We start from the raw sequence: 27,743 nt of genomic DNA, 5'->3' as shown, positions 1-27,743 counted from the left end.
CCCCGCCCTCGGCCGGGCCCGCGGTCCGGTCGGGGGGGCGGGGGGGGGCGGGCGGACGGGAACGACGGCGACGGGTGGAGCCGAGGGGCGGGGCGTCCCGCGAAGACAGCGGCGGATAGATCGAACCGGGGCGACGCGCGTCTCCTCGAGCGAGATGAAGAGGGGGACGAAGAGAGGGACGGCCGGGCGGACGGGTACGGGGCCGAGGGGGCGAGGGGGGGGTCCGGCCGAGGAGAGGCGGGGGGGGGCGAGCGGAGGGAGCGGAGGGGAGAAGCGGGGAGCTCGGTCCGGGAAGGCCTCCCGGAGGAGGTGAGCTCCCAGTAGGGTTTCGGAGAGGGGAAGGGAGTCGGTTCGGCGGAGGCGAGGAGGATGGGCGTCCCGGGACGGCGGGAGGACGCGGCCCGGGGGTCGACGGCGGGACGGGCGAGACCGGGGGACGGCGGGGAGGCGGGCGGCGGAAGGAGAGAAGGGAGGAGTTGGCCCGAGTGGATAAGAGAGGGCGGACCGTCCGTCGGTGCAACTCCGTGGGCGCGTGTTCCCGATGTTTTCGACACCGCCCCTCCGGTTTCTCCCCCGTTTCGACCGTCTGCGATTCCCTTCTCCCAGTCGCCCCTCGGGCGAGGAGGGCCCCTCCCGGACCTCACCCGAGACCTCGGAGCCCCGAGCCGGCTCGCGGGTCCGGCCGCTCCCGAGGAGGACTGGCCGGAACCGGAAGGCTCTGGGTTCGGGCCGCCGCTTAGGGAAGCGGCGGGGCTCGGCGGGGAGGGCCCGGGCTCGGGAGTCGGGGGTCGCGGGTTCGGCTCCGCCGCCGGTCAGCCGTGGGACTGGGGGCGGGTCGCCCGGCTCCTCCGGGCCTCGGTCCCCTCGTCTGTGAAATGGGGGTCGGGCCGGCGGGCCCCACGTGGGGACGGGGGCCGCGTCCAACCCGACCTGCCGGTATCCGCCCCGGCGCTCAGCCCGGTGCCCGGCACGCGGTTAAGCGCTTAACGGACGCCGTGATGGTTTCCGTCTCTCGGCGTTTACCGCCGCCTCCTCCCCCCGCCGTGATTATCCCCCCGCCGCCCCGGCGCCCGGTACGGATGTCGCTCCCCGCCGGGCCGGGCCGGGCCGGGCCGGGCCGCGTCTCGTGGGTTCCCGCCGACCTCCGGGCCCACGCTGACGGACGCCGTGCGTCTGCCTTAACAGCTACGCCAAGGGAGAGCCGGACGTTTCCTACGTTACCTCGAGAATCATCGGTGAGTCTCCGTCCCCCGCGAGCCTCGGGCCGGAGGGGTTCTCCGTCGCCCTCCCGGGGCCCCTCCACCCCGACTCTCTCTCTCTCCCGCCCCGCCAGTGATGTCCTTCCCCGCCGAAGGAGCGGAACTCGGATTCCGGAATCAGATCGAGGACGTCCGGACGTTCCTGGACTCCCGGCACCCGGACCGCTACACGGTCTTCAACCTGTCGCCCAAGTCGTATCGCGGCGCCAAGTTTCACAACCGGGTGAGGGGAGCCCCGCGGGCCGCCGGGGGAGAGAGCGGGGATCGCCGCGCGCTCCGGAAAGCGCGCGGCGGGGCAACGGACGGACGCGTTCCCCGCCCGTGGCGGGCCCGCGGCCCCGGGGGGAGCCTCCGGTTTCCAGGCGCAACGGGAGGAGCTTAGTCTCGGCATTCGGAGAGGCGGGCGAGGCCGGGGGAGGAGGGAGGGGCCGGAGAGGAGGACGGTGGAAGACGAGGAGACAGTCGGTTTGGGAAGGAAGGAGCGGCGTGGCCGAGCGGCCCGGGCACGGTCCGGGGAGTCACGGGGGCGTGGGTTCCGACCCCGGCTCCGCCGCTCGTCCGCCGGGGGACCTCGGGCGAGTCGCTCCGCTTCTCCGGGCCTCGCTCCCCTCGTCCGCGCGACGGGGGTCGAGACGGGGGAGTCGGACGGACGAAAACGAGACGACGTAATCGCGGTAAACGGGACCGGGGGGGACGGACGGCCTCGTCAGCAAAACAGATAGGGGAAGAAGAGCATACAGAGATGAGCACGGTGCCGAGGGGAGGGGAGGGGGCAGAGGGGAAGGGGGCTTAGCTGAGGGGAGGCGAAGGGGGAGCGGAGGGAAACGGGGAAGCTCGGTCTGGGGAGGCGTCCGGGAGGAGGTGAGCTCTCGACGCTCGGCGGCGACTACGGTGCAGCGGCGGCCGCCGCCGTAACGAGCGCCGTTATCGATGGCGAGCGCGGGCCGGGCTCCGGCGGGAAAGGAGAGAGGGCGACGGGAGAAAGGCGGGGGGGGGGGGACGGGGGACGGGGGACGGGAGAGATGAGGAGGTCAGGCCTTGGGGTGCGAGTCGAGCCCTCCCCGTCCCGTGCGGTCAGACCGGATGTCTCCGATGCCGACGCCTCGCCGTCTTCGAGGGCGCCGGGGTTGTCCGCGTGGGACCCCCGTGTCCGTCCGGGCCCGTCGGCGGACTCTGAAAAGCGATATCCCCGGTCGGTTCGGGTTGCCTTTCCCCTCTAAAATTTCCTCCCCTTCGCCGGTGCCAACTTTTTTCCCACGGTTCTGATTACGTGGTCCGCTCAAGGGTCGAGGAGGCGCGGGGCGGGGAGACGTGACGCGCGTACGTCTTCGCCTGGTGCGTCCGCGCGGCCCCGTAGGTGTCGCAGTGCAGTTGGCCCGCGAGGCAGGCCCCCAGCCTCCACGATCCGTACGGGACCGTGGATCAGGTAGACGGCCTAACGAGGAGCGGTCATTATCTCCGCGAGAGATCTGCGCGGAGCGGCGGCGGCTCGGAGTCGGTCGGTAGGATTTCTCGAGCACCTCCTACGTGCGGAGCGCCCGGAATGTACAGTTTGGCGACGGACAGAGGCGCTCCCCGCCCCGCGACGGGCTCACCGTCTGAATGGGCGAGACAGCGAGGCGGAACGGAGGGAAACGGAACGGGCAGTCCGGCGCGGACGGCGCGGAGACAGATAGGATCGCAGAGATGTACGCGTCGTCATGGGAATGAGTGGGCGTGAATAAAACGTGCAGATACGCACGGTGCTGAGGCCAAGGGGGAAGGGCGGAGGGCGGGAGAAGGGGGGACGGGGAGGGGAGAAGGAGCAGAGGGAAAGGGCGGCTCAGTCTGGGTAGAGCGCCGGCCGGGGAGTCACGGGGACCCGGGTTCTGATCCCGGCCCCGCCGCCCGGCTGCCGCGTGACTCCGGGCGAGTCGCCGCGCTCCCCTGTGCCTCGCTCACCTCACCTGTGGCAGGGGGATAAGAGCGCCAGCCCCACGCGGGACGGAGACCGGGTCCGACTGGACGGAGATCGTATCCACCACGGCGCCCGGCGCGTCCCAAGGGCCCACGGGCCGCCTCAGAGTCGACCAGTCGACCGACGCCGGAGGAGCCGTGCCCTCCCCGCCGCCCCCCCCCCCCCCGACGGGCGGGCTCCGTCGACGGGGTGGCGTCCGTCGGGCGCCGGCTCCGTTCTGGATCGATTTCTGATCCGCCCCGCGTCTCCGGAGAAGCGGGGACCCGCGCGGAGGCGGGAGGCGCCGCCGGGAGACACCGGGCGCCCCGGGGAGCCCGGCGGGCGGGAAGACGGGGTCGAGGAGGCGCGGGGCGGGGAGACGTGACGCGCGTACGTCTTGGCCTGTGCGTCCGCGCGGCCCCGTAGGTGTCGGAGTGCAGTTGGCCCGCGAGGCAGGCCCCCAGCCTCCACAATCTGTACGCGGTGTGCAAGAACATGCAGAACTGGCTCCAGCAGAACCCCAAAAACGTCTGTGTCATCCACTGCCTGGTGAGTCCCTCCGTCCGCCGATGCCGTTCGCCGGCCGAGCTCTCCTCCGAGCGCCCGGGAGGGTACGGTTGGGAAGCGGGCGTTCGCCGAGGGCCCGCCGGGCGCGGAGCCGGTCGGCCGTCCGTACCGACGACGACGACGACGACGACGGGGTCGGTGTCTCTCAAGCGCCCACCGCGTGCCGAGCGCCGTTCCCTTTGTTTCGTTAGCGGGGCGCCCGTCGCCTCGGTTCCGCTTCTTCGCCGTCGTCCCGACGGGGTGTTCGGCCCCCTCGATTCCGTCTGTCGCCGTCGTTCCCGTCCGCCCGGCTCCCCCGATCGGGCCGTGAGCCCGTCGGGGGGGGCGGGGACCGTCTCTGTCCGTCACCGATCGGTCCGTTCCAGGCGCTCGGTACGGCGCTCTGCGCGTAGTGAGCGCTCGGTGGATACCGTTGAATGAACGAACGCCCCGCACGGGGGAAGCGCCTCACGGAGACCGACGTTACCCTACGCCGGAGCGGGTAGATACGTTCCCCCGCCCGCGGCGAGCCCGCGGCCTCCGGCCGCGGGTTCCCGGCCTCCGACGCCCCGGCCGGAGGAGGGTCGCGGACGTGCGTAGTCGGTCGCGGTATCCGCCGGGCGCCTACGGCGCGCCGAGCCCCGGGGCGGGTACGGGAGGACGGACGGATGGAGGCGGGGCTCTCTCCCCGAGGCGGGAGGTCCGAGGGGATTACGGGATCGGTAGCCCGGGCCGGATTCCTCGGGCCGGAGGGGGGGCTCCGTTCAGCGGGCCGAGACGTCGTCGCCGGAGCGACGGTCGACGACGCGGCCGCGTAGGGGTGCGTTCCGTCTCCCCCCCCCCCCCCCCCAGGATGGCTGTGCGGCCTCGGCGGTCCTGGTCGGCGCCATGTTTTGCTTCTGCCACCTCTTCTCCGGTCCCGCCCCCGCCCTCCGGCTGCTCGACGCCAAGCGGCCGGGGATCGCACTGTGGCCTTCGCACAGGAGGTAGGCGGCCGGGCCACCGCGGGGACGAGCGGCCCCCCCGACGCCCCTCGCTCCGGCGCTCGGGGAGCCCTCGGCTCCTCCCCGTCGAGCCGAGCGCGGGGGCCGGGGCCGGAACCCGGGTCCCCCGGCTGCCGGGCCCGTGGTTCTCTCCCGCGCCCGGTCCCGCCGCGGGGGTCACGCGGGGGGGCTCTCCCTCCTCCCGCAGGTACCTCGGCTACATCTGCGACCTGGTGGCCGACAGGCCCGTCCACCCGCACTGCAAGCCCCTCACGGTCAAGTCCATCACGCTCAGCCCCGTCCCCTGCTTCAACAAGCAGAGGAACGGCTGCCGGCCGTTCTGCGACGTCCTCGTCGGGGAGACCAAGATCTTCACCACCTCCCTGGACTACGAGAGGACGAGGTGAGTCGTCCTCCCCCCCCGCCCCCTGGGAGGGCGGGAGGGGGGGGGGGGTTCCCCGCGTTCCCGACGACGGAGGAGGGCGGCCCTCGTTTCCTCGGCTGGGATTCGCCCCCTCGGTTCACCCCGCCCTCGGTCCCTCTCGTCCCCGTCGGCGATTTTTTTAACGTCACCGTTGACCTCCCCCTCTAGACCGGGCTCCTCGTAGGCGGGGGACGCGTCCGCCCGCTGCGTTTCACTCTCCCGAGCGCGCAGTACGGCGCCCTGCACGCGGCGAGGGCTCGGTAAATACGTTCGAGGGACCGATCGAGCCCCCCGAGGGTCCACGGCGCCCGAAAACCACGCGGAGTCCGTCCATCGCGGTGGTACTCGCCGAGCGCTCATCCCTTCCGCTCACGGCATCCGCCGGGCGCTTACCGCGTTGCCAGGCCCCGTACGGGGGGCTAGGGTACATACGGACCGATCGGGTCGGACGCGGTCCGTCGAGGGCGGGGGACGTGTCCGCCGGCTCCGTTGTCCGTCGGACCCTCCCGAGGGTCTTAGCGCGGCGCTCCGGGCCCGGTAAGCGCTCGGCGCACTCCACCGACGGCCTGACCCGATCCCCGTTTTGCGGATGCGGTGACCGAGGCGCGGAGGAACGGAGCGTCTTGCCCAGACGGGCGGCGGAGCCGGGATCGGAACCCGGGTTCCCCGACTCCCCGGCCTGAGCTCTGTCCGCCGGGCCGCGCCGCGTCTTACGATAATGGCGATGGCATTCGGTGGCGCTTACTGCGCGCCGGGCGCCGTTCCGGGCGCCGGGGGGCCGGGGCGGTGCGAGGCGCCCGGGCGGGCCCAACGGGGGGCTCGCGGTCTAAATCCCCATTTCGCGGACGAGGCGGCCGAGCCACGGAGAAGCGACCCGTCCGAGGTCACCCGGGGGACCGGCGGCGGAGCCGGGATTAGGACCCGCGACCTCCGACTCCCGCGCCCGGGCTCTGTCCCCCGAGCCACGTCTGCGTATCCGCGCCGGGCGTCACGCTTAGCGCAGGGGAGGATCGTCGGATCGCCGGCGTCCCGCGACCCGGGCCTCCGTGGGGCGTCTGGATTGCAAGCTCTTCCGGGCTGAGATCGCTAGCCTCCTTTCCCGGGCGCTTAGCGTAACGATGACGTCGGTATCCGTTAAGCGCTTACTCGGCGCGCGGCACCGTTCTAAGCGCCGGGGCGGACCCGGGGGGATCGGGCGGTCCCACGGGGGGGCCCGCCGTCCTCGTGCCCGTTTTACGCTTGAGGGAACCGAGGCCCAGAGAGGCGAAGCGACTCGCCCGCGGTCCCGCAGCCGCCAGGTGGCGGGGCCGGCATTCGAACCCATGACCCCCGACTCCCAAGCCCGGGCTCTCTCCGCCGCGCCGCGCCGCTCCCTAACTGCTCTGCACGCGGCGGACTCGAAGCTCCCCGGGGCGGGGGTGGTGTCTCTCTGCCGTTCCCCCTCAAGCGTCCGGCTCACGCTCCGCGGAGAATGGTCTTAGTGATAATAATAATAATAATAATAATAACGATGTTGGTATTTGTTAAGCGCCTACTACGCGCCGAGCACCGTTCTGAGCGCCGGGGTGGACATAGGGGAATCGGGTCGTCCCACGTGGGGCTCACGGCCTTAATCCCCATTTTACGGATGAGGGAACTGAGGCCCGGAGAAGTGAAGTGACCCGCCCACGGTCACGCAGCCGACAAGCGGCGGAGCTGGGATTCGAACTCATGAGCCCTGACCCCAGAGCCCGTGCTCTTTCCACCGAGCCACGAGTCTTCTTCTCGGGCCGTTTCCCCTTCGCCGCGACCCTGCGGATCCGTCTTCTCCGGCGGGCCCCGTCTTGGGCCGTAAGCCGTCGCCCTCCCGACGGTTCTTCCGTCACCGGTACGGTCCCCGTCCGCCTCCCCCGGCCCTTTCCTGGCGCCGGCGTCCCCTCCGGGGACCCGGTCCTCCCTTGCGCGTCCGGAACGCGCTCGCCCAGGTCGCGCCGCTCGGGCCTCCCGAGGACCACCGTGGCCTGATTCGCCCCGAGACCCGTCGGTTTGTTTTCGGGGCGGTCCGCGGGATCGGCGGAAAGCGGCCCCCGACGCCGCGTCTCAACGGGACGGACCGCTGCTCTCTCTGTCCCGTTGCTTCACCGCCCGGCTCTCGGATCCCCGAGTCGCCACTGGAGGATCCCCCGGGCCGACGGTCGGCGTTTCCGCGGCGGTGGCCGCTCCGGCGGATTCCGTTTAGGCCCTCGATAAGTACCGTCCGTCGGTCGACTGGGCCGGAGGCGGGTTCTCGGCCCCCGCCGGCTCGCGACCCGACGGGAGGCCGACGGACGCTCTGATGACCCGCGGTAGTTGTTCCGAGCGCTCAGTGAGAAGCGGCGCGGCTCGGCGGAGAGAGCCCGGGCCTCGGAGTCGGAGGCCGTGGGTTCGGACGCCGGCTCCGCCGCCCGTCGCGGCGCCTCGGCCACCTCGTCCGTGAAACGGGGATGAAGGCCGCGGGCCCCCCCCCGGGGGACGACCCGATTCCCCCGTGTCCGCCCCGGCGCTCGGGACGGCGCTCGGCACGCGGCGGGCGCTTAACGGACGCCGGCGTTACTGACGCCGGCGGCGGCGGCGGGCGGCGGACGCCGTGCTCCGGTACTGGGGAGGATCTAAGCCGACCGGGCCTCGCGCGGGGCTCACGGTCTACGTAGGAGGGAGAACGGGGATCGGATCCCCGTTCTGCGGATGAGGGGACGGGGGCCCGGAGGAGCGCGTGACCGTGAGCCCCCCGTGGGACGGCCTGACCCCCCCGTGTCCACCCCGGCGCTTAGGACGGTGCTCGGCGCGTAGCGGGCGCTTACCAAATACCAACACCGTAAGTGACGTGACTCGCCCCGGTTCGCGCGCGGCGGGGGAGGCGGCCGAACCGAGACGGGAATCCCGGTCCTCCGGCCTCCCGTCCTCCGTCCGGCAGGGCCGGGCTGCCGCGTCTCCTCCGCCCCGGTGCTCGCGACGGTGCCCGGCACGGAGGAGGCGTTCGCGGGTACCACGGTCGCCTTTCGGGCGGTCGGCGGGATTGGCCGGAACCCTCTCCGGAGCCCCCTCCCGAGAGGATCGATGCTCTCTCCATCCCGTTTCCCCCGCCGCCCGGCCTCCGGATCCCTAAGTCGTCACCGGGGAAAACCCGAGCGTCGACGGTCGGCGCTCTCGCGGCCGCGTCGGCAGGTTCCGCGACTTTGGGAGCGAAGCCGTAACGGCACGCGGGGGTCGGGGCGGAACAGCTGGTAAAAAGAGCGGAGGGGACAGGTCGCTACCGTCAGGGTCGTGTCGACGCGTCGCGGTCCGGACGCCGGGGGCGCGGTTGAAGCCCCCGGGGGGGGGGGGGGGGTCCGCGGCGGTCCGCGGCGGAGAGGCGCCGCCGGGCGTCGGGGGTCAGGCGGGGGGGGCAGACCGTGACGGGCGGAGGCGGCCGAGGTCTGGCAGAAATTGGGGCGGAAGGGGCCGTCGCGGCGGCCGCGGGCGCCCCCCCCCCGCTTCCCTCCCCCGTGGTATCTGTGACGCCCTTTGTGCCGGGCGCTGCTCTGAGCGCCGGGGTGGCTCCGAGCCGATCAGATTGGACGCGGTCTCTGTCCCGCATGGGGTTCACCTCCTTAATCCCCGCTTTCCGGACTCCCTCATCCGACAGCATCCGTCGAGCGCTTACCACGCGCGGGGCGCCGGACCGAGCGCTCGGGACGGGCGGGTCGGCGACGGCCGGAGACGGTCCCCGCCCTCGGCCGGGCCCGCGGTCCGGTCGGGGGGGGGGGGGGGGACGGGCGGACGGGAACGACGGCGACGGGTGGAGCCGAGGGGCGGGGCGTCCCGCGAAGACAGCGGCGGATAGATCGAACCGGGGCGACGCGCGTCTCCTCGAGCGAGATGAAGAGGGGGACGAAGAGAGGGACGGCCGGGCGGACGGGTACGGGGCCGAGGGGGCGAGGGGGGGGTCCGGCCGAGGAGAGGCGGGGGGGCCGAGCGGAGGGAGCGGAGGGGAGAAGCGGGGAGCTCGGTGCGGGAAGGCCTCCGGGAGGAGGTGAGCCCGGAGAATGACGGCGATGATAACGTCGGTATCCGTTAAGCGCTCACTACGTGCCGAGCGCCGTCGCGAGCGCCGGGGGAGACCCGGGGCCGTCGGGCCGTCCTCCGTGAGGCTCCCGGTCCATCCCCGTTTTACAGACGAGGTGACCGAGGCACAGGGAAGCCGAGCGGCTCGCCCGCGGTCGCGCGGCGGACGGGCGGGGGGGGCCCGGGTCCTCCCGAATCCTAGGCCCCGGGCTCTACCCCGCGGGCCGCGCCGCCCCTCACCCGCGTCCCCTTTCTCCTCCAAGGGAATTTCGGGTCCAGGAGGGGAAGGTGGTCCTCCCGCTGGGGGTCACCGCCCACGGAGACGTCGTGGTGTCCGTCTACCACACGCGGTCCACCATCGGGGGACGGCTCCAGGCGAAGGTACGGCCGGGCCCCGGGGCCGCCGCCGCCCGGCGGCCCCGCCGCGCCCTGAACGCGTGGGGGGCGGGCGGGCGGGCGGGCGGCCGGGGGCGGCGCCCACTCTCCCGTCCCGCGCTCCCCCGATCCCGACCGCGCCGGATGCCGGATGCCGGATGCCGGGGCGGGCGGGCGGCGGGGGGGGGATGGGGGATGGATGGGGGATGGGGGATGGGGGATGGGATCTCCCGGATAATGATGATAACGGCGCCGGTGTCGGTTGAGCGCCTGCCCCGCGCCGAGCGCCGTCCCGAGCGCCGGGGTGGGCGCGGGGGAGTCGGGTGGTCCCACGCGAGGCGCGCGGTCTTCGTCCCCGGTCTCCAGATGAGGGAACCGAGGCACAGAGTAAGCGAAGCGACTTGCCCGGGGTCACGGGGCCGACGGGCGGCGGGGCCGGCATTCGAACCCACGACCCCCGCCTCCGAAGCCCGTGCCCTTTCCGCTGAGCCGCGCCGCTTCTCCCGTCCCTAAGATTCGATCGGGGACCCCCTTCTCCGAGGTCCTCGGAGGGGCCGGCGCGACCCGGACGCCCCCCGGGGCGGCCGGCGGCGGAGGTCCCCGGTTGTTCTCTCCGCGAGACGCGTCAAGGGCTCGCCGCCCGTCGGGCACCGCCCCGAGCGCCGGGGTAGACGGCGAGCTCGCGATCGCGTGGTAGCGAGCGCTCACTACGCGCCAGCGACTCCGCCGAGCCCCCGGGGTGGCCGGCGAGCTGACGACGGCGACAGTCACGGTGCGGGTCAGGCGCTTACGACGCGCCGGGCGCCGCGCCGGGCCCCGGGGTGGATAGGAAGCGCTTAACGGTAATACCGGGACCGGCGATGGCGGCGTGACGCGCTCGCTACGTTCCGGGCACCGCACGGAGCGCCGGGGCGGGTGACGGGCCGACGCCGGGGGCGACGGTCACGGTGTTTAAGCGCCTGCCACGTGCCGGGCCCCGCGATAAGCGCCGGGGTGGGCGGCGAGCCGCCGCCGCCGGTACCGACGATAGGAACTGTGGTCTTGTTGAGCGCCGACCCCGTGCCCGGCACCGCGGTAAGCGCCGGGGTAGACGGCGAGCCGACGATGGGAGTTATGGTATCCGTTCAGCGCTTACTCGGTGCCGGGCACCGTGATAAGCGCCGGGGTAGATGACGAGCCGATGGTAACGGTAGCTGCGGTATCTGTTAAGTGCTTGCTACGTGCCAGACCCTGTACTGTGCACCGGGGTAGATTACAAACGAAGGAGAAGAAGAAGAAGAAGAATTAGGGTATTGGTGGAGTGCTCAGGTGTTCTGGCGCCGTACTAGACGCCGGGGTCGGTAAGTTAATCGGGTTGGGCGCGATCCCCGTCCCGTGTGGGGCCCGCGGTCTGCGTTCCCATCTGACGGGCGGGGGGACCGAGGCCCGGAGAAGTGAGGTGACCCGCCCGAGGTCACACGGCAGACCTAGAGGCGGAGCCGGGATCGGAACCCGGACCCTCCCGACTCCCGGTCCCGGGCTCCGGCCCCCGGACCGCACCGCTCCCCTGCGGTCGCGGGGCCGGCATCCGTCCGGGCGTTCGGTCGCGGCCGTTGGGCGCCTGCCGCGGGCGGGGCGCCGTGCCGCGCGCTTGGAAGATACAGCTCGGCGACAGGCGGGGACGAGCCCTACCCGACGACGGGTACCGATCGAGGCGCGTCGATCCGGGCGCCGGCTAGGGGACGGCGGTAACGTCGGTATCCGTTGGGCGCTTACTACGCGCGGGGCGGCGTCCCGGGCGCCGGGGTCGACGAGGGGTGGGTGAGGAGAAGCGGCGTGGCTCGGCGGAGAGGGCACGGGCTCGGGAGTCGGGGCTCGGGAGTCCGGATCCCGGCCCTGCCGGCTCGTCGGCCGTGTGACCGTGGGCGAGTCGCCTGACTTCTCTGTGCCTCGGTCCCCTCATCCGTGAAACGGGGATGAAGACCGTGGGCCCCGCGCGGGACAGCCCGATCGCCCCGCGTCCCCCCCCCCCCCGGCGCTTAGAACGGCGCTCGGCGCAGAGCGAGCGCTTGACCGACGCCGACGTCGTCGTCGCCGTTATCGTCACCGTGGGGGTCGGCGGGTCGTTTTCCCGGACGAGGGGACCGAGGCTCGGGGAGGTGAAGCGGCTTGCCCGCGGTCAGGCCGACGGCGGCCGGGGCCGGGAGCCGAACCCGTGACCCCCGGCTGCCGCGCCGGGCCGTCGGGTCGGACCCCGGTCCCCGCCCGGGACCCCGGGGAAGGGGGGGGGGGGGCGGGTGCCTCGGCCCGCCCCGCCCGCGGGGGGACCGGGGCCCGGCGGGGGTCGGGCCGGGGCCGCCCCGCCCTCCGTCCCCGCGCTCCCTGCGCCGGAGCGCCCGGCGCGACCGTCCTCGGTCTGGGGGAGGGCGCCGGCCCCTGGGAGGGGTCGCCCCGCCCGCCCCGGGCCCCCCGGCATCGCCGGACCCTGACGCGCGGCTCTCGTTTCTCCGCAGGTGACGAACACCCAGATGCTCCAGATTCAGTTTCACAGCGGATTCGTACCGCCCGGCACCACGGTCATGAAGTTCACCAAGTGAGCGGAGGCGCCGGGTCGCCCGGGACGGGCTCTGTCCGCGGGGACGACGGGGCCGGGGGCTCTGAGGCCGTCGGTCGCCTCAGCCCCCTCCTCCCGCACCCGGCCACGCCCCCGCGGCGGCCCCAGCCCGCGCGCCTCGCTCCTCCGCCGTCGGCCTCCCCGCCGGGGCCCCCGGCCCGGAACGCCCTCCCTCCCCCGCTCCCACGGACGGTTCCTCTCCCCCTCCTCCGGGAGGCCCTCCCCGACCGGGCCCTCCCCTCGCCTCCCCCCGCTCCCGTCCGCGTCGCCCCGCCCCGGCCCCGCGGCGCGCGGGTCCGTGTCTGTGATTTCGTCTATCTCTGCTGACGCCGGTCCCCCCCGCCGGACGGGCTCTCCGCGGGCGGGGGACGCGGCGGGTCGCCGCGTCCCGAGCGCGCCCCGGGGCGGCCCTCCGGACGGGCCGCGGTCCGACGGCCCGTCGCCGTACCGTCCTCTCCGAGCGCTCGGTACGGCGCCCCGCACGCGCTGGGTGCTCGGTAGGCGCGATGGAGTCGACGGGGCGGGAGCGTGAACGGGACCGGGCCGGGTTTCCCCCCGTTTCCCGCCGGGAGCCGGGTTCGATCCCTCGGAGGAGAGCGCGGCGTCCCCTAGAGGCCGGCGGCCGACCCGCCTCTCCCGGGGCCCCCGAGCGGGGGGGGGGGGGGGGGCGTCCCCCCCGTCTCGATCGGGAGCTCGTCGAGGGCAGGGAACGCGTCCGTTGACGACGCCGTGTACTCTCCCGCGCGCTCGGCACGGTGCTCTGCGCGCGGCGGGTGCTCGACGGGTACCGCCGATTTGACTGATCTTTTTCAAGTGGCCCTCTGAAGCGCCCGCCGCGCGCCGGGCACCGTTCCGAGCGCCGGGGCGGGTGCGGTCCAGTCGGATCGGACGCGGCCGCCGTCCCGCGCGGGGCTCTCGGCCCTGACGCCGATCACGGGGACGGCGTCGGCGTCCGTTAAGCGCCTGCGACGCGCCGAGCGCCGTCCCGGGCGCCGGGGGGGGGCACGGGGCCGTCGGCTCGTCCCGCGCGAGGCTCGCGGTCTCCGTCCCCGTCCTACGGACGAGGGAGCCGAGGCGCGGACAGGTCGGGCGTCCGGCCCGCGGCCGCCCGGCCGCCGGGCGGCGGAGCCGGGATCGGGACCCGGGTCCTCCCGACTCCCGGGACCGGGCCGAGGGGGTTCTCCTCAACGGTAGCGCGGCGGGCGGCGTCCGCCGAACCCCCGCCGTGGACCGGGCGAACGGGGTCGGGCCCGGCCCTCGTCCCGCGCGGGGCTCGCGGTCTCCGTCCCCGTTTTCCGGACGAGGGGACCGGGGCCCGGAGGAGCGCAGGGGCTCGCCCCAGGTCCCGCGGCGGTCAGCGGGCGGAGCCGGGATTAGAGCCCGCGACCCCGCGGCCGCCGGGCCGGGCCGCTCCCTCGCCTCCTCCTGCTCTCCCGTTCGTCCCGCCCCCCCCCCCCCCCCCCCGGGAACGGTCGCGCCGGGCTCAGCCGCCTCACCCCGTCCGTCCCGACTCAGGCCCGAGCTGGACGCGTGCGATTCTCCGGAAAAATACCCGCAGCTGTTCCACGTGCTGCTGGAGGTGGAGATCGAACCGGGCGAACGGCAGACGGACCTGACTCCCCCGTGGGAGAACTTCTCCGCCAAAGACGTCGATCCCGGCATCCTCTTCTCCTCCCACCGGGAGCAGCGAGACGCGCTCGCGTCGGGAGGTGAGGACCCCCGTCGCGACGACGGGGACGATACCCCTCGGGCGTCCGCCGCGCGTCGGGCACGGTTCGAAGCGCGGGGGAGGAGACGCGGGCCGGGGCGGGGGGGGGGGGCGGCCGGACCCGGTCCCCGTCGCGCCCGGGGCCCGCGGTCTCGGCCCCCGTTCGGCCGACGGGGCAGCCGGGGCCCGGGGGAGGGGAGCGACCCGCCCCGGGGCCGCACGGCACCGCGCCTTCGCCCTCGGGCCCCGGGACCCCGGGCCGCGCCCGTCCTCCCTGCCGGCCCGCTGGTCCGCCCGTGGCGTTTATCGCGCGCCGCGGTCGGCGCCCGGAGAGCGCGAGGGAACGGTCGAACGGGCGGGTCCCCCGCCCGCGCTCCGGACCCTCGCCGCCCCCCACGCGGACGACCGGCGGCGGGAGGCGCCCCTTCCCCGCCGACCGTCGGGACGCGCCGCCCCCGTCGTCCCCGCGGGGCCCGTGGAGCGGGATCCCGGCGGCCCTGTCCCGGCGTCGACGGGCTCGCCCCGACCCCCGTGTCGCAGGCAGGGCGTCGGCCGACGTCTCTCGGGACGACCTCGGGACCGCCGGGCGGGGAGCCTTCTTCTCCTCTCTCAGTCGGCGAGGTACTCCCCGGCGCCCCTTTCCGACGCCTCGGTAGCGCTCGGGCGGCGCCGCGCCCGAGCCTCCGCCCCGTCTCCGCCGGCTCCCCCCGCTCCGCCTCCCCGCCACGCGGCCGGGCGGGGCGGCGCGACGGCGGTGTCGGGTGAGCGCCCGCGGCGAGATCCGCCGCCGCCGCCCGTGGCGTCCGTTCGGCGCCCGCTGGGCGCCGGTCACCGTTCCGAGCGCCGGGGCGGGCGCGGGATCGTCGGGTCGGACTCGGCGCCCGTCCCCGTTTTCCGGGCGGGGCGACCGCGGCCCCGGAGGAGCGGGGCGACCCGCCCGGGCGCGCGCGGCGGACCGGCGGCGGGGCCGGGATCGGAGCCCGGGCCCTTCGGCTCCCCGGGCCCCGGCCCCCGGGGGGGGGTCCCGACTCCCGGCTCCGCCGCCCGTCGGCCGCGTGACCCGGGGCCGGCCGCTCAGCTCCTCCGGGCCTCGGCGGCCGCCTCCGGAGGACGGGGTCGGAGACCGCGGGCCCCGGGTGGGACCCCCCGACTCGCCTCGTCTACCCCGGCGCTCGGGACGGGGCCCGGCGCGGGACGAGCGGCTCGGACGGCGGACGTTATCGTCGTCGCCGCCGTTATCGTGGGGGCCGGGGTCCAAGGAACGGGGAGGGAGGGAGGGAGGGAGGGAGGGCCGGCGTCCCACCCCCCCGTTTCACAGAGGAGGGGACGGCGGCCCGCGGCCCGGCCGCCCCGCGCCCGGCCGTCCCCCCGCCGCCCGCCGGTCCCCGGGCGGCCCGGGGTCCCCCGCCCGGTCCGCCCCGGGCCCGGCCCTCACCGCGTGCCCGGGCCCCCTCCCCCCCCCCCCCCCCGCCCCCCCAGACCAGAGAGCCGACAAGACGGGCGGCCGCTCGGGCTCGGAGGAGCGGGAGGCCCTCGTGCACCAGGAGAGCGAGCAGTCCGACGACGAGCTCCTGTCGCTGTCCGGCCGGCGCAGCGACGCCGGCGCCGACCGGCCCCGCGGGACCCCCGGGCGCGGCGAGAGGCCGCGGGAGCCCCCCGCCCCCGCCCCGCCCCCGCCCCCGCCCCCGCCCGAGGAGGTCGACCTCCTGGGACTCGCCGGGAGCCCCGTGAGCAAGGGCTTCCCCGGCCCGGCCCCCGCCGCCCCCCGACCGACTCGGCCCTGCTGCGCGACCTGTTCGGGGGCGGCGCGGCCCGGGCGGGCGGCCCCGGGGGGCGGCCGGCCGCGGACGACGTGTTCCGGGCCGGCGGCTCCGCCTCGGCCCGCTCCACCCCGCGGCGCTCGGCGGCCTCCTCGACCCCGTCCCCCCGGGCGGCAGAAGGTAAGGATGGGAACCCGTGACCTCGCGGCCGCCGGGTCCCCGCTCCGTCCGCCGCGCCGCGCCGCCTCCCCCGGCCCCGGTTGGCGGGGGGGACGTGAGCCGGTGGGACCGGGAAGGCGCCCCGGAGACCGCGGGAGTCGGAGAACGACGACCGCGGTGTTCGTTAAGCGCTTGCCTCGCGCCGGGCGCCGTACCGCGCGCCGGGGAGCGTACGGGATGATCGGGCCGGACGGGGCCCCCGTCCCGCGCGGGGTCGACGGTCCAGTCGGGGGAGGGAACCCCCGTTTCGGGGAGGAAGAGCCGCGGAGAGGCTAAGTGACCGGCCCGAGGTCCCGCGGCGGGCGGCTCCCGTGCCCTCTCCTCCGGACCGTGAGGTTTCTCGGCGCTCCTCGGCGGCCGGACCGCGCGTTTCCCTCCCGGCCCAGGTCCCGCGGGGCTCCGCCCCTCTCCCCTGCGGACGCGCGTGTCCCCGTGCGCGTGCCTCGGTCCGGACCCCCGTCCCCGACCGGCCCGGGGGGGGGGGGGGGGGGGTGTGGCCCGTCCGGGGAGGAGTCGCCGGGGGGGGGTGGGGGTGGGGGAGGGCGGTCGCGTCCCGACGCCGCCGACCCGCTTCCGCCCCTCCGCAGCCGCTCCCTTCGACCCGTTCGGGGATCCCGAGCCCCCGGGGCCAGACTTGCTGGGCTCCTTCCTGGGGCCTCCCGATGCCACCGGCGACCCTTTCCTTCAGGCGATCGGGAGTCCCTCGCCGACGGTCCGCGGCGACCCCTTCGACCTGGGTAAGCGGCGAGCCGCTCCTCCCTCCCGACCTCTCTTCTCCCCCCGCCCCGGGGCATCCGCCCCTGTCAGAGATCGGTAGCCGATCCTCTCTGGGGCCGGACGTCGGGAAGCCCGCCGTTAAGAAATCCCTCCTTGGGATTTACCGAGTCCCCGCCGTATGCAGGGCGCCGTGCCGAGCGCCCGGGAGAGTCGGGGGCCCCGGTCCGGGCCCTCGGAGAGAGCGTCCGCTGTGGGAGGGGGAGGGGGGCACTCGGGCGAGGTACGCCCGGGGGGGCGGGGGGGGGGGGTGCGGGAGCGGGGAAGCCCTCCGGGATCCGCCGGCCCCCGGCCCCGGTCCCCCCCGGCGTCACCGGCGTCCCCGCGCGGCGGAAGGGGAGGCGGGTGACGGACGGCCCGCCCCGCGGCTCTCCCCGGCAGCCTCCGTCCGGCCCGCCGTCTCCGCGGGTCGGGAGTGGCCCGGCAGACCGGGTGGGCGCCCCGGCCGCCCCTCCCCGGGGGACCCCGAGACGGGGCGGACCGCCGGGGGCGACGGGCGGGCGGGCGGCCGGGGGGTCCGACGGGATCCCGGAGGGCGAGGGGTCCGTCCGAGGCCACCCGGCGCGGGCCGGGCCGGTGTCGGGGCCCGGGTCCCTCTCGCCCGGGCCCGGGCGCTCCCCGCCGGGCCCCGCGGGGTCGTCGGCGCCGGCGCGGCGGCCCGGCGGCCCGGCCGCCCGCCCGCGTCGACCCCGGGTTCCTTCTTCCCGCCCAGGCGGTTTCGGGACGGGCAGCGGGTCAGCTGCCACGAGCCCCACCGGCTCCGTACACGGCACCCCGACCCACCGGTCCAAACCGCAGACGTCGGACCCCTTCGCCGACCTGGGGGCCCTCGGGGCCAACCTGGCAGGTGACCGGACGGCGCCGGGGGTGAACGGGGTCCGGGGCCCGGGGTGGCCCCGGGACCGGGGTCGGGGTCCTCCGGGGACCCGTCCCCGGGCCTTCCGGGACCCGGCGCGGGGCCCTCGGGGATCTCAGGCGGGGCCGAGGAAACGCGGACGTCGGTTCGCCCGCCCGCCGTCCGGTCGCATCCGTCGAGCGCCCGCCGCGTGCGGAGCGGCGGCCGGGGGGCTCGGGCAAGTACGGCGGAAGGGCGGCCGCGGGGAGGGAGACGGATATCGATAGAGACGAACGAAACGCGGACGCGGGCAGGTACGGCCCCGGGGCCGGGAGCGGGGGCGAGTGAAGGGAGCGAGCCGGGGCGACGCGGAGGGGAGCGAGAGAAGGGGGAGAGAGGGCTTAGTCGGGGAAGGCCTCCTGGAGGCGGTGGGCCGTCAGCGGGGCTTCGAAGCGGGCCAGGGTCACCGTCCGGCGTACGCGTGAGAAGGGAGGGCGTTCCGGGCCGGGGGCGGGACGCGGGCAAGGCGGCGGCGGCGAGAAGGCGGGCGGCGCGGCGGGAGAGCGAGGTGCGCGGGTTGGGTTGCGGCGGGGCGAGGCAGGCGGGGGCCTCGAAGCCGACGGCGGGGGGTCTTCGGTCGATACGGGGGCGGCCGGGCGGCCGGCGGAGGTTCCCGGGGAGCCGGGGCCGCGCGAGACGTTTCGGGGCCGCCGCGCGGACGGTCGCCTCCCCGGGGCGGCCGAGGGTCCGGGCCGGCCGGGCGGCGGGGGGTCGCGCGTTCCTCGCCCCCTCCTCGCCGTGGGCCGCCTCGGCCGGAGGCGCCGGAAGCCCCGACGGTCCACGCCGGCCGGGGTGGGGCCGGTTCGGAAGTAGCAGCCCGGGTGTTTCCCCCGCGACGTATACCCGAGTGGCAGCTCGGGTAAGCACGGCGTGGAGCCGGAGGGGCCCTCGCCCCGCGGGGAGCCTCCGCGCCCCAGGGGACCCCAGGGTCTCCGGGACCGCGCGGACCGCGCGGATGCTACCCGGCGTTGCGATGGGCTCGCCTTCCGGAACGACGGCCGGGGGCGGGGGGGGGGGGGGGCGGCGCCCGTTCAGCGGATGCCACTCGCCGGCCCTGTGCCGAGCCCTGGGATTCGATCGGGTTAGTCGCGGTCCGTATCTCGCCCGGACCTGACGACCTGAGAGACGGGGAGAGGAGGTGCCCCGTCCCCATTTCACACCCGAGGAAGGGGCAGGCCTCCCGGGGAGGCCTCCCGGCGCCCGGTCCCCCCGGCCCTCCCCGGCGGGCCGCCCCGCCCCTCCGGAACCCTTCTCCGCCCGGGGGGCCGTTCCCGCCGGGGGGCTCGGGGCCGGGGGAGGGCGGCGGGACTTCCCGCGGAGCCCCGGGGCCTCCCGGCCCGGGGTCGCCGACGTCTCCCTCTTGTCCCGCAGGGAGCTCGTCGTCGTCCGCCGGCAAGCCCGCCACGCCCACGGGGCTGGGAGGGGGCTTCCCCCCGGCCAGCTCTCCCCAGAAGCCCTCGCCCCAGCCGACGGGCGGCGGGTGGCGACCGGGGACCGGCTACCCCCGGCCGCGGGCCCCGCCCGGACCGCGGCCCGGCGCGCCTCGCCCCTCGCCCCGGAACCGGCCCAACTACAACGTCAGCTTCTCCGCCGCACCCGGCGGCCCCGGTGACCGAGGGAAGGGAGGGGCCGGTTTGGGTGAGCCGGTCCCCGGGGCGCTCGACTGCCGCGGCGGGACGGTCTGGAAGGCGTCGGTGGATTTTGGCGGGGGGGGGGGGGCGTGTGTGCGTGTGCGTGTCGTGTGTGAGTGTGCGCGCGTTGGGGGCGGGGGAGGGTCGTGTGGCCGGGCGGCGGTGTCCACGCGTGGTGGGGGTGGCAGGCGGGAGGTCGGAAGAGCGTGCGTTTGTGTGTTTCGGGGGATGTGCGGGCGGGTGTCGATACGCGTGCGCGGCGGGGGGGGGGGGGGGCGGGAAGGACGTGTGGGTGTCTTGGGGGTCGTGCACGTGCACGGTGGGGGCTCCGGGGGGGGGGGGGGCCGGGGATACGCGTGCACGTGTTCTGGGGGCCGCGCGCGCCCGGTGGGGGCCGCGGGTGGGAGGGTGGGGTAGAAGAGCGGGGAATCCCGTAAGACGGGGGTGACGACTGCGAGCCCCACGTGGGACGAGGAACGCCTTCACCCCGATTTGCTCACGCCCACCCCCGGCGTGGACCGTGCGCCCGTGGAAGGGCGGGGACCGTCTCCGTCCGGTACCGATCCGTACGTTCCAGGCGCTCGGCACGGCGCCCCGCGCGTAGCGAGCGCTCGATAGATACCAGACGGAGGTCCGGTGCCTCGCGCCCGGTGAGCGTTGGACGGACGCCGCGGCCGGCGTTACAGTCGTTACTGTTCTCCTCGCGTCCCTTCTAAAGAGGGAAGGTCCAGAGCGGCCGACTTCGAAGACCTGCTGTCGGGCCAGGGCTTCAACGCTCACAGAGACAGGAAGGGGCCCAGGACCATCGCCGAGATGAGGAAGGAGGAGATGGCCAAGGAGATGGACCCCGAGAAGCTGAAGGTGGGCGAGGGTCCGCGCGGGGGGCGGGGGTCCCCTCGCCGTGCACCTGCGAATGGGGAGGGACCAGAAGCGAGCGGAGGAAGCCGTAACCAACGTGGGATCTCCGCGACGCCCTCCCTCCTCGCCTCCGGCGGACGATGGCTCTCCCCCGTTTTCGCAGGCCCGTCTCCTCCAAGAGGCCTTCCCTGACTGAGCCCCCCCCCCCCCCCCTCCTCTCCCACCCCGCCGGCTTCACCCCGACGCGCTCCCTTTATTCGTTCCCCCCCGCTTCCCGGCCGCGCGGCGCCGACGTCCCTGCCTGTCATTCATTCGTTTCCATTCACGTCCGTCTTCCCCCGTACGCCGCGAGCTGGCTGTGGGCGGGGAGTACGTCTGCCGTTATACCGCGCTCTCCGAAGCGCTCGGTACGGTGCCCGGTGAACGCGTATCGAGTGAATGACTTCGTCCGTCCCCCCGCCCTCCTGGCCTCAGGGCGCTTGGGGCCGCGTCCGTGATTTAGTCATTTCTGTTAACGGGCGCCTCCCCCTCTGGGCCGTAAGCTCGCCGTGGGCGGGGAATGCGTCCGTCGTCGTTGTGTCGTGCTCATCCGGGAGCGTTTACTGAGCGCCTACTGCGTGCGGAGCGCCGTATAGCCTACCCCCCCCCCCCCCCGCCCCGAGCGCTCCGTACGGGATGAGTGAGAAGAATCGGGGCGCGGGAGGGGCCGGCCTCGGTCACGGGGTCGGGCGGGAGTCGGGAGTCGGGACCCTTGGGGAGGCTCGTCCCGGGACCGGGAGGGGTCGGGCCGGCCCCGTCTCCCGAGCTCCGGGGGGCCCCCGGGGGCCCTCGCCTCACGCCGCCCGTTCTGGGGTCTGCAGATCCTGGAGTGGATCGAAGGGAAGGAGCGGAACATCAGGGCCCTGCTGTCCACCGTGCACACGGCGCTGTGGGCCGGGGAGACCAGATGGAAGCCCGTGGGGATGGCCGATCTGGTCACCCCGGAGCAGGTGAAGAAGGTCTACAGGAGGGCCGTGCTGGTGGTGCACCCGGACAAGGTGAGGCCCGGCCGCGAGCGAGACGCGCGGCCCCCCCCGCCCGCCGGTCCGAGAAGCGGCGTGGTCCGATTCAGTCGGTCGTTCGGTGGTGCCGAGCGCTTGCCGTGGGCGGGGCACCGTACCGAGCGGGGCGTCCGAGGGACCCGGGTTCTGACCCCCGCCCCGCCGCCCGTCTGCCCCGGGATCTCGGGCGAGTCGTTTCACTCCTCTGCTCCCCTCGATTCTGTAAAGTGGCGATTAAGACCGTGAGCCCCACTCGGGACGGGGACCGCGTCCGACCTGATTGGCCGGTATCCGCCCCGGCGCTTGGCGCGTAGTGAGTGCTTCCCAAATACCGTAAGAAAGAGAGGTCGCATTCACTCCCTGGGGCTAACCGATGTATTTACTGTTCGTTCACCGTGGGGTGGATTTTGTGCTCGCCGTGTACCGGGCGCCGCGGCCAGCGCCGGGGTAGACACGGGGGGATCGCGTCGGGCACGCGGGTCCAGGTCCGAAGGACGGGGAGGACGGGTGTCCGGTCTCCGTTTTACGGCCGAGGGGACCGAGGCCCGGAGAACTTGTGACCGGCCCGAGGTGGCAGGAGCGGGCGGGTGGCGGGGCCGGGATCGGAACCCGGATCCCCCGACCGCCGGGCTCCGGGCCGTTTCCGGTCAGGCCCCGCGCTCCTTCTCCGGAAGAGGCTACAGAACTGCTCCCGGTCGATCTGTCGATCGTACTGATTGAGCGCCCGCTACGTGCAGAGCCCCGTACTGAGCACTCGGAAGAGTACGATCTAATAACGATGGTATTGGGTCAGGCGCTCAACTATAATGATGATAATCAGCGGCGGCATCATAATAACGTTGGCATTCGTTAAGCGCTTACTATGGGCAGAGCACCGTTCCGAGCGCCGGGGTAGGGACGGGGTAATCGGGACGTCCCGCGCGGGGCTCACGGTTAATGCCCGTTTTGCGGACGAGGTCACTGAGGGACAGGGAGGTTCAGTGACTTGCCCACGGTCGCACAGCTGACGGGTGGCGGAGCTGGGATTCGAGCCCATGACCTCCGACTCCCAAGCCGGGGCTCTCCCCGCTGAGCCGCGCCGCTTCCCTGTGTGCCGAGCACCGTTCCGAGCCCCGGGGTAGATACGAGGTAGTCGGGCGGTCCCACGTGGGGCTCGCGGTCCAAGTCCCCGTTTTACAGGGGAGGGGACCGAGGCCCAGAGAAGTGAAGCGACTCGGCCAAGGTCACGCGGCAGACAAGCGGCGGAGGCGGGATTGGAACCCACGACCTCTGACTCCCCGGCCCGGGCTCTCGCCGCTAGGCCGCGCCGCTTCCCTTGCGTGTAACGGTCTCGGGAGACCAGGGATTGTCTTGCCTTCTTCCCTTGAACCGGCAGGGTTTGAGCTCGCTTCGTTCTGGCGATGGTGATAAGAGTGATAATCATGATAATCATAGCGTTGGCATTTGTTAAGCGCCTACTACGCGCGGGGCACCGTTCCGAGCGCTGGGGGGGATGCGAGGTCGTCAGGTTGTCCCGCGTGAGGCTCACAGGCTTCATCCCCGTTTTGCAGATGAGGGGACCGAGGCGCAGGGAAGTGAAATGACAGCTGACGGGGGGAAGAGCTGGGATCGTTTGATTTTAGACGTCGGCCTTCGTCCCCCCCGGCCCCCCCCCCCCCGGCCCCCCCCCGACGTTCACGTACAGGCTTATAAATGAGCGGTTTGGAGTGACGTCCAACCCCCCGCCCCGTCTAGACGGAAGCTTGGGGATGGGGAATGTGCCTGCCCACTCTGTTGGATTTTTTTCTTTTTTTATGGTGTCTGTTAAGTGCCTGCTAGGTGTCAAACACTGTTCTAAGCATTTGGGTGGATACAGATCAGGTCGGACCCAGTTCCGGTCCCTCGCGGGGCTCGCGGGCCGAGCCGGAGGGAGATCGGGTGTGCAATCCCCATCTCACCGTCGAGGGGACCGAGGCCCAGGGAGGCCAAGCGGCTTGCCCGAGGACGCGCAGCGGGCGGTTGGCAGAGCCCCCGCCCTCTCCGCTAGACCCACGCCGCTTCCCTGCCGTGTCGTACCCTTCCGAGCGCAGAGCACGGTGCCGCGCCCGCAGTAGGCGCTTCCGACGGACCGACCGACCGTGGGACGGATCGCCTCGGGAAGGCTCTCCTCGCCGTCCCCCGAGGCGTCGCGGCGTCCCGGGCGCGCCGTGGCCGAATCGGGCGGCTCCACCCCGGGGACGCCCCGCTCCCCCCGCCGGGCGGCGGACGGGGAAACGGGCCCCGGCCTGCCGCGCCGACGTGGGCACCGGCGCGCCGGGGGAACCGTCCTCCCGCCACCCTCCCACGCGGAAGAAATCTCACCGCCGCGGCGGCGTCTTCGCACTCGACAGGCCGACCGACCTCGGCGCCAGGGAGAGGAGATTTACCCTCCCCTCCCGGTTCGGGGAGGCGGGCCCGGCTGGGCGGCGGAAGGACCCGGGTTCGGGTCCCGGGACCGCCGCTCGCCTGCTGCGTGACCTCGGGCGGGTCGCTTCACTTCTCTGGGCGTCAGTCACCCCATCTGTAAAACGGGGATTCGGTGCCTTGATTCTATTCGCTCCCGTCTGTCCGTCCCCCCCCCCGATCGGACCGCGAGCCCGTCGGGGGGCGGGGCCCGTCTCCATCTGTTACCGATCTGTCCGTTCCGAGCGCTCGGTACAGTGCTCCGCACCGAGTGAGCGCGCCGTAAATACTGCTGAATGAACGAGCGAATGCCCGATCTCCCTCCGGGAGCCCCGTGCGGGACGGGGACCGTGTCCAGCCTAATTGACCGGCACCCACCCCACTGCTTAGAACCGTGCCTCGCGCAGAGTCAGCGCTTAGCGGATCCCGCTTGTCTCGCTCTGCGACCTTGGGCAGAGTCGCTTGTCTTACTGCGGGCCTGGGAGTCGGAGGTCGTGGGTCCGAATGCCGGCTCCGCCGCTCGTCAGCCGGGTGACCGTGGGCAAGTCACTTCGCTTCTCTGTGCCTCGGTTACCTCGCCTGGAGAACGGGGATTAAAAACCGCGAGCCCCACGTGGGACAGCCTGTTCACCTTGTCTCCCCCCGGCGCTTAGAACAGTGCCCCGCACACAGTCAAGCGCTTCACGGATACCACCGTCGTCGTCATTATTATTATTGCTATGCCTCAGTTCCCTCATCTGTAAAATGGCGATTAAGACCGCGGGGCCCCACGTGGGGCGGGGACCGGGTCCGACCCGACTGACCCGCGCCTACCCCAGTGCTTAGAACAAGACCTGAAACGTAATAAGCACCTAAGAAACGCCACCGTTATCTTCAGCGTCGTTCAGCGATTCGTCTTCTCTCTCTCGAAATTCCGGGCTCTCCGTTTGGGGTGATTACCTTCGCTTTGAGATCGGATTCCGAACCGGGCGTTTAAAGCGTATCTTCTTTTTTTTCCCTCCCCCCTTTAGGCTACCGGTCAGCCTTACGAACAGTACGCAAAGATGATTTTCATGGAGCTAAATGACGCCTGGTCAGAATTTGAAAATCAAGGCCAAAAGCCCCTGTACTGACCTCCCCGACTTTCCGTCTCCGCCGCGGACCCGTGCTGACGCGCGTTGCCCTCGTCCACGCTTCTGAGATTTTCACCAACGAAACCCAAATCCCGGTACGACGTTTCCGGCTCTCAACGGGAGAGCCGACCACCCTCGAGTGAAATTCCTCACGGACGGAGACCGGGGACGTCCGTCGGGGTGTCTCCCGCTCCCCCCCCCCCCCCCCCGCCCCCCCCCGGGACGTTTCCGAAGTGTCGTGGGAACTCCCGCCCCGTGACCCTGTCGCGCAGCCAGATTCCGGGACACCGCTTTGGAAACTCCCTTCTGTCCATCTCCTGGCGGGTGTCTGTCACCCGGAGGGAAGGAAGCTTCGGTCTCCACGAAGGTGACCCACCCCTTTCGGTCCCGGCGGAGGTGGGCAGCGATTTTCCGCTGTTGCGTGAAAATGGAGAAGAGTGACGGAGAGAAACGGGACCCAGGACGCGGGTGGTTTTTAGGGTGAACGGTGTGTTTTTTTTAGGTCTCCCCGACCAGCCGCCCTTCCCCCCCCGGTGTTCCGACACGCCGGAGGGACCGGAGCCGCGGAGCGATTCCGTCGGAGGCTCGCTACCGCCCTCGTCGGAGTGCCGGTTGTTATTTTTTCGGGCGAAGCGGAGCAGCCTCTGAGGGTGGAAAATCGGCGGAAGGCGACCATCCCGTGTTTGTCGCTCTGGGTAACCCGGAAAAGCCGAAAACCAGCGAGCGCGCCGGCTCGAGCAGCGAGGGGCCGCCAGCGAGGTCCGGGGCCGACCGTCCCCGGCCCCGCCCCGGGGCCGAGGCCGAACGGGAGCCCGCTCCGTGACCTTCCCCGGCCCCGAGCGGGACGGCAGCTCCGGGCCCACCCCCCGGGGTTCGGATTCTTCGTCCCTCCGGCCAGAGGGCCCTTCCCGTCGGCTGGTCGCGGCGGGCTCCGCCTAGGGCGTCCGAAGCCCCTCCGGAGCGACGGTGGGAAAGACGGAGCCAGGGGCAGCGCGATCGGGTCACGGAGCTTCGGCGCGCTCCCTCCGTGGCGCTTGGAAAAGGGAAGCCGGGATTTCAGTTCACCGGTCGGGGGGTGGGGGCGGCGTGAGAGGGAGAGAAACGGAGTGAGGGGGTTGTGACCGGGCCCACGGAGCTACAGCGTGATCACTCTGTGGCCCTTTGCTGAAAAGGGGACCGGGATTCAGATTCACTAGTGGGTGCGCGCGTGTGTGCGAGAGAGAGAAGTGGAGCGAGGGGATTGCGATCGGGCCCACGGAGCTGCGGCGTGGTCACTCTGTGGCACTTTGCGGGATTCAGATTCCCTGGTAGGGGCTGGGGGTGTGTGCGTGAGAGAGAGGTGGGGGGAGAGGGAGAGAGAGAAATGGACCGAGGGGATTGTGATCGGGCCCACGGAACTACAGCGGGCTCACTCTGTGGCGCTTTGCTGAAAAGGGAACCGGGATTCAGATTCATTAGTGGGGGTGGAGTGTGTGTGTGTGTGTGTGTGAGAGAGAGAGAGAGAGAGGAATGGAGCGAGGGGATTGCGATAGGGTCCACAGAACTACAGCGTGGTCACCCTGTGGCACTTTGCGGGATTCAGATTCACTGGTAGGGGCTGGGGGGGGTGTGTGTGTGCGTGAGGGAGAGAGAGAAATGGAGCGAGGGGATTGCGATCGGGCCCACGGGACTACAGTGTGGTCGCTTGGTGGTGCTTTGCTGAAAAGGGAACCACGATTCAGATTTACTAGTGCGGGGGCGGGGGGGGGAGGTGAGAGAGAGAGAGAGATGGAGCGAGGGGCTCGTGATGGGGCCCACAAAGCTACAGCGTGGATGCTGAAAAGGGAACCGGGGTTCCAATTCGGGAATCGAACCGAGGGAAGAGAGAGAGCCGTCGTCGGAGGCCTCTGAGTGACTCCGTCCAGGGTCGTGAGCGTGAAAGAGCGGGGAGCGCCAAGCACCGGCAGTGAGTTAGGGAGTCGTGAGAGGAAGCCCTCCCGCGTGTACGCGCCCACGCCCGCCAACCCAAACCGCGTCGACCGCCCTCCTCCCCCGACCGGGAACCTTCGGTTCCGGTGCGGCGCTCCAGCCGTTTCCCCGTCCCGGAGGGTCGTCTGCCGCCGGCTTGGCCGGCGCGATGGGCCCGGGTCCCCCGCCCGTCCGCGACTCCCGACGGGGCCGGTCCGTGCGGAGATAGCCGGGACGCCCTCCTTGCCCCCGAAGGGCGGGCCCCTGCCCTGGTGTTGTGAAAATCTCTCTCAAGTCGGCGTCTTTAAAGACAGTCGTTGCGGTTTATATCCCCTTTCCAGTTCCCTAGTGGCCACCTTTATCGGAAAAGCGGCATGTGAGAAATGCGTTGTGTTCCGTAGAGACCTCTTTTTTTTTTTTTTTTGAATCGGTCGATGCACTGCTCTCTTATTTATTACCGTTTACTGACAATGTGAAATTGGCAGAAAAATGTGGTTTTTTTGGGGGGGGGGGCGGTTTATTTATTTCTGTTCGGGCTTAAAGTGTTCGAGGTATCTATAACCAACTGGATGTTATTTATTAACATGTCACGAAATAACGTTTTGATGCAGTACGTGCCTGTCTTATTTCTAAGTGGGACGTGGGTCGTGTTCCGGTGATTTGTTTTTCCCATTCCCAGCTGTAGATGTTGTGCGAACCCCACCTAATATAATAAAAGACCCTCCCGGGGGGTTGGAACGTCCACCCGGAAAGCTACCACTCCTTTCAGTTACGTGTCGCGTTCGGGATCGTCCGTTCACGTCCGCGACCGAAAAGCCACCGTTAGACCTCACGTGATGGCGGCAGAGCGTCGCACCTAAGTGGGAGAGTTTGGGGTTCGCCCCCCGCCCCCCCCCCCCCCGAGTCGGTTTCTGCGACGCGTCGGGGGCCCGTCGGACCCCCGGCTCGTCATCCCGAAACCCGGCCCCCCAGACCCGCGCCGTCCGGCCTTCCTTCTACGTGTCTGGTAGCGACAGAGCTTGTTGTTGAGCGGGGGTGATGGTTTCGCTGAAATTCTTGTAATGTATAGTGTTTCTCTTTTTGTAAACATGCTCTAGACAGAACGTGACCGGTCTAAAACATTTGTAAAAGACATATTAAAAGACTCAAATAATCTTTATCTGAACCTCAGGTACGTCGCGTGCTTGTGGAGAGACGGCT

At 72.4% G+C, this 27,743-nt stretch overlaps 1 protein-coding gene across 1 annotated transcript in view; it reads left to right on the top strand.

Annotated features, from left to right (window-relative positions):
- DNAJC6 (DnaJ heat shock protein family (Hsp40) member C6) overlaps positions 1–27,708 on the top strand; it is a 33,759-nt gene extending 6,051 nt beyond the window's left edge. The window contains 17 exon segments of the mRNA XM_029083383.1: positions 1,186–1,235; positions 1,334–1,482; positions 3,622–3,744; positions 4,594–4,727; positions 4,933–5,127; positions 9,474–9,591; positions 12,078–12,157; positions 13,694–13,887; positions 14,427–14,507; positions 15,366–15,643; positions 15,646–15,826; positions 16,453–16,602; positions 17,352–17,486; positions 18,906–19,172; positions 19,884–20,026; positions 20,884–21,060; positions 24,495–27,708. Coding sequence (XP_028939216.1) covers positions 1,186–1,235; positions 1,334–1,482; positions 3,622–3,744; positions 4,594–4,727; positions 4,933–5,127; positions 9,474–9,591; positions 12,078–12,157; positions 13,694–13,887; positions 14,427–14,507; positions 15,366–15,643; positions 15,646–15,826; positions 16,453–16,602; positions 17,352–17,486; positions 18,906–19,172; positions 19,884–20,026; positions 20,884–21,060; positions 24,495–24,596 — 2,557 coding nt within the window. The 3' untranslated portion in view covers positions 24,597–27,708.
- Positions 27,709–27,743: the final 35 nt, after the last annotated feature.

This window comes from Ornithorhynchus anatinus, chromosome 18 (assembly GCF_004115215.2).
Source record: "Ornithorhynchus anatinus isolate Pmale09 chromosome 18, mOrnAna1.pri.v4, whole genome shotgun sequence".
Classification (NCBI taxonomy): Eukaryota; Metazoa; Chordata; class Mammalia; order Monotremata; family Ornithorhynchidae; genus Ornithorhynchus; species Ornithorhynchus anatinus.
This window is presented reverse-complemented; position numbering and strand designations above follow the sequence as displayed.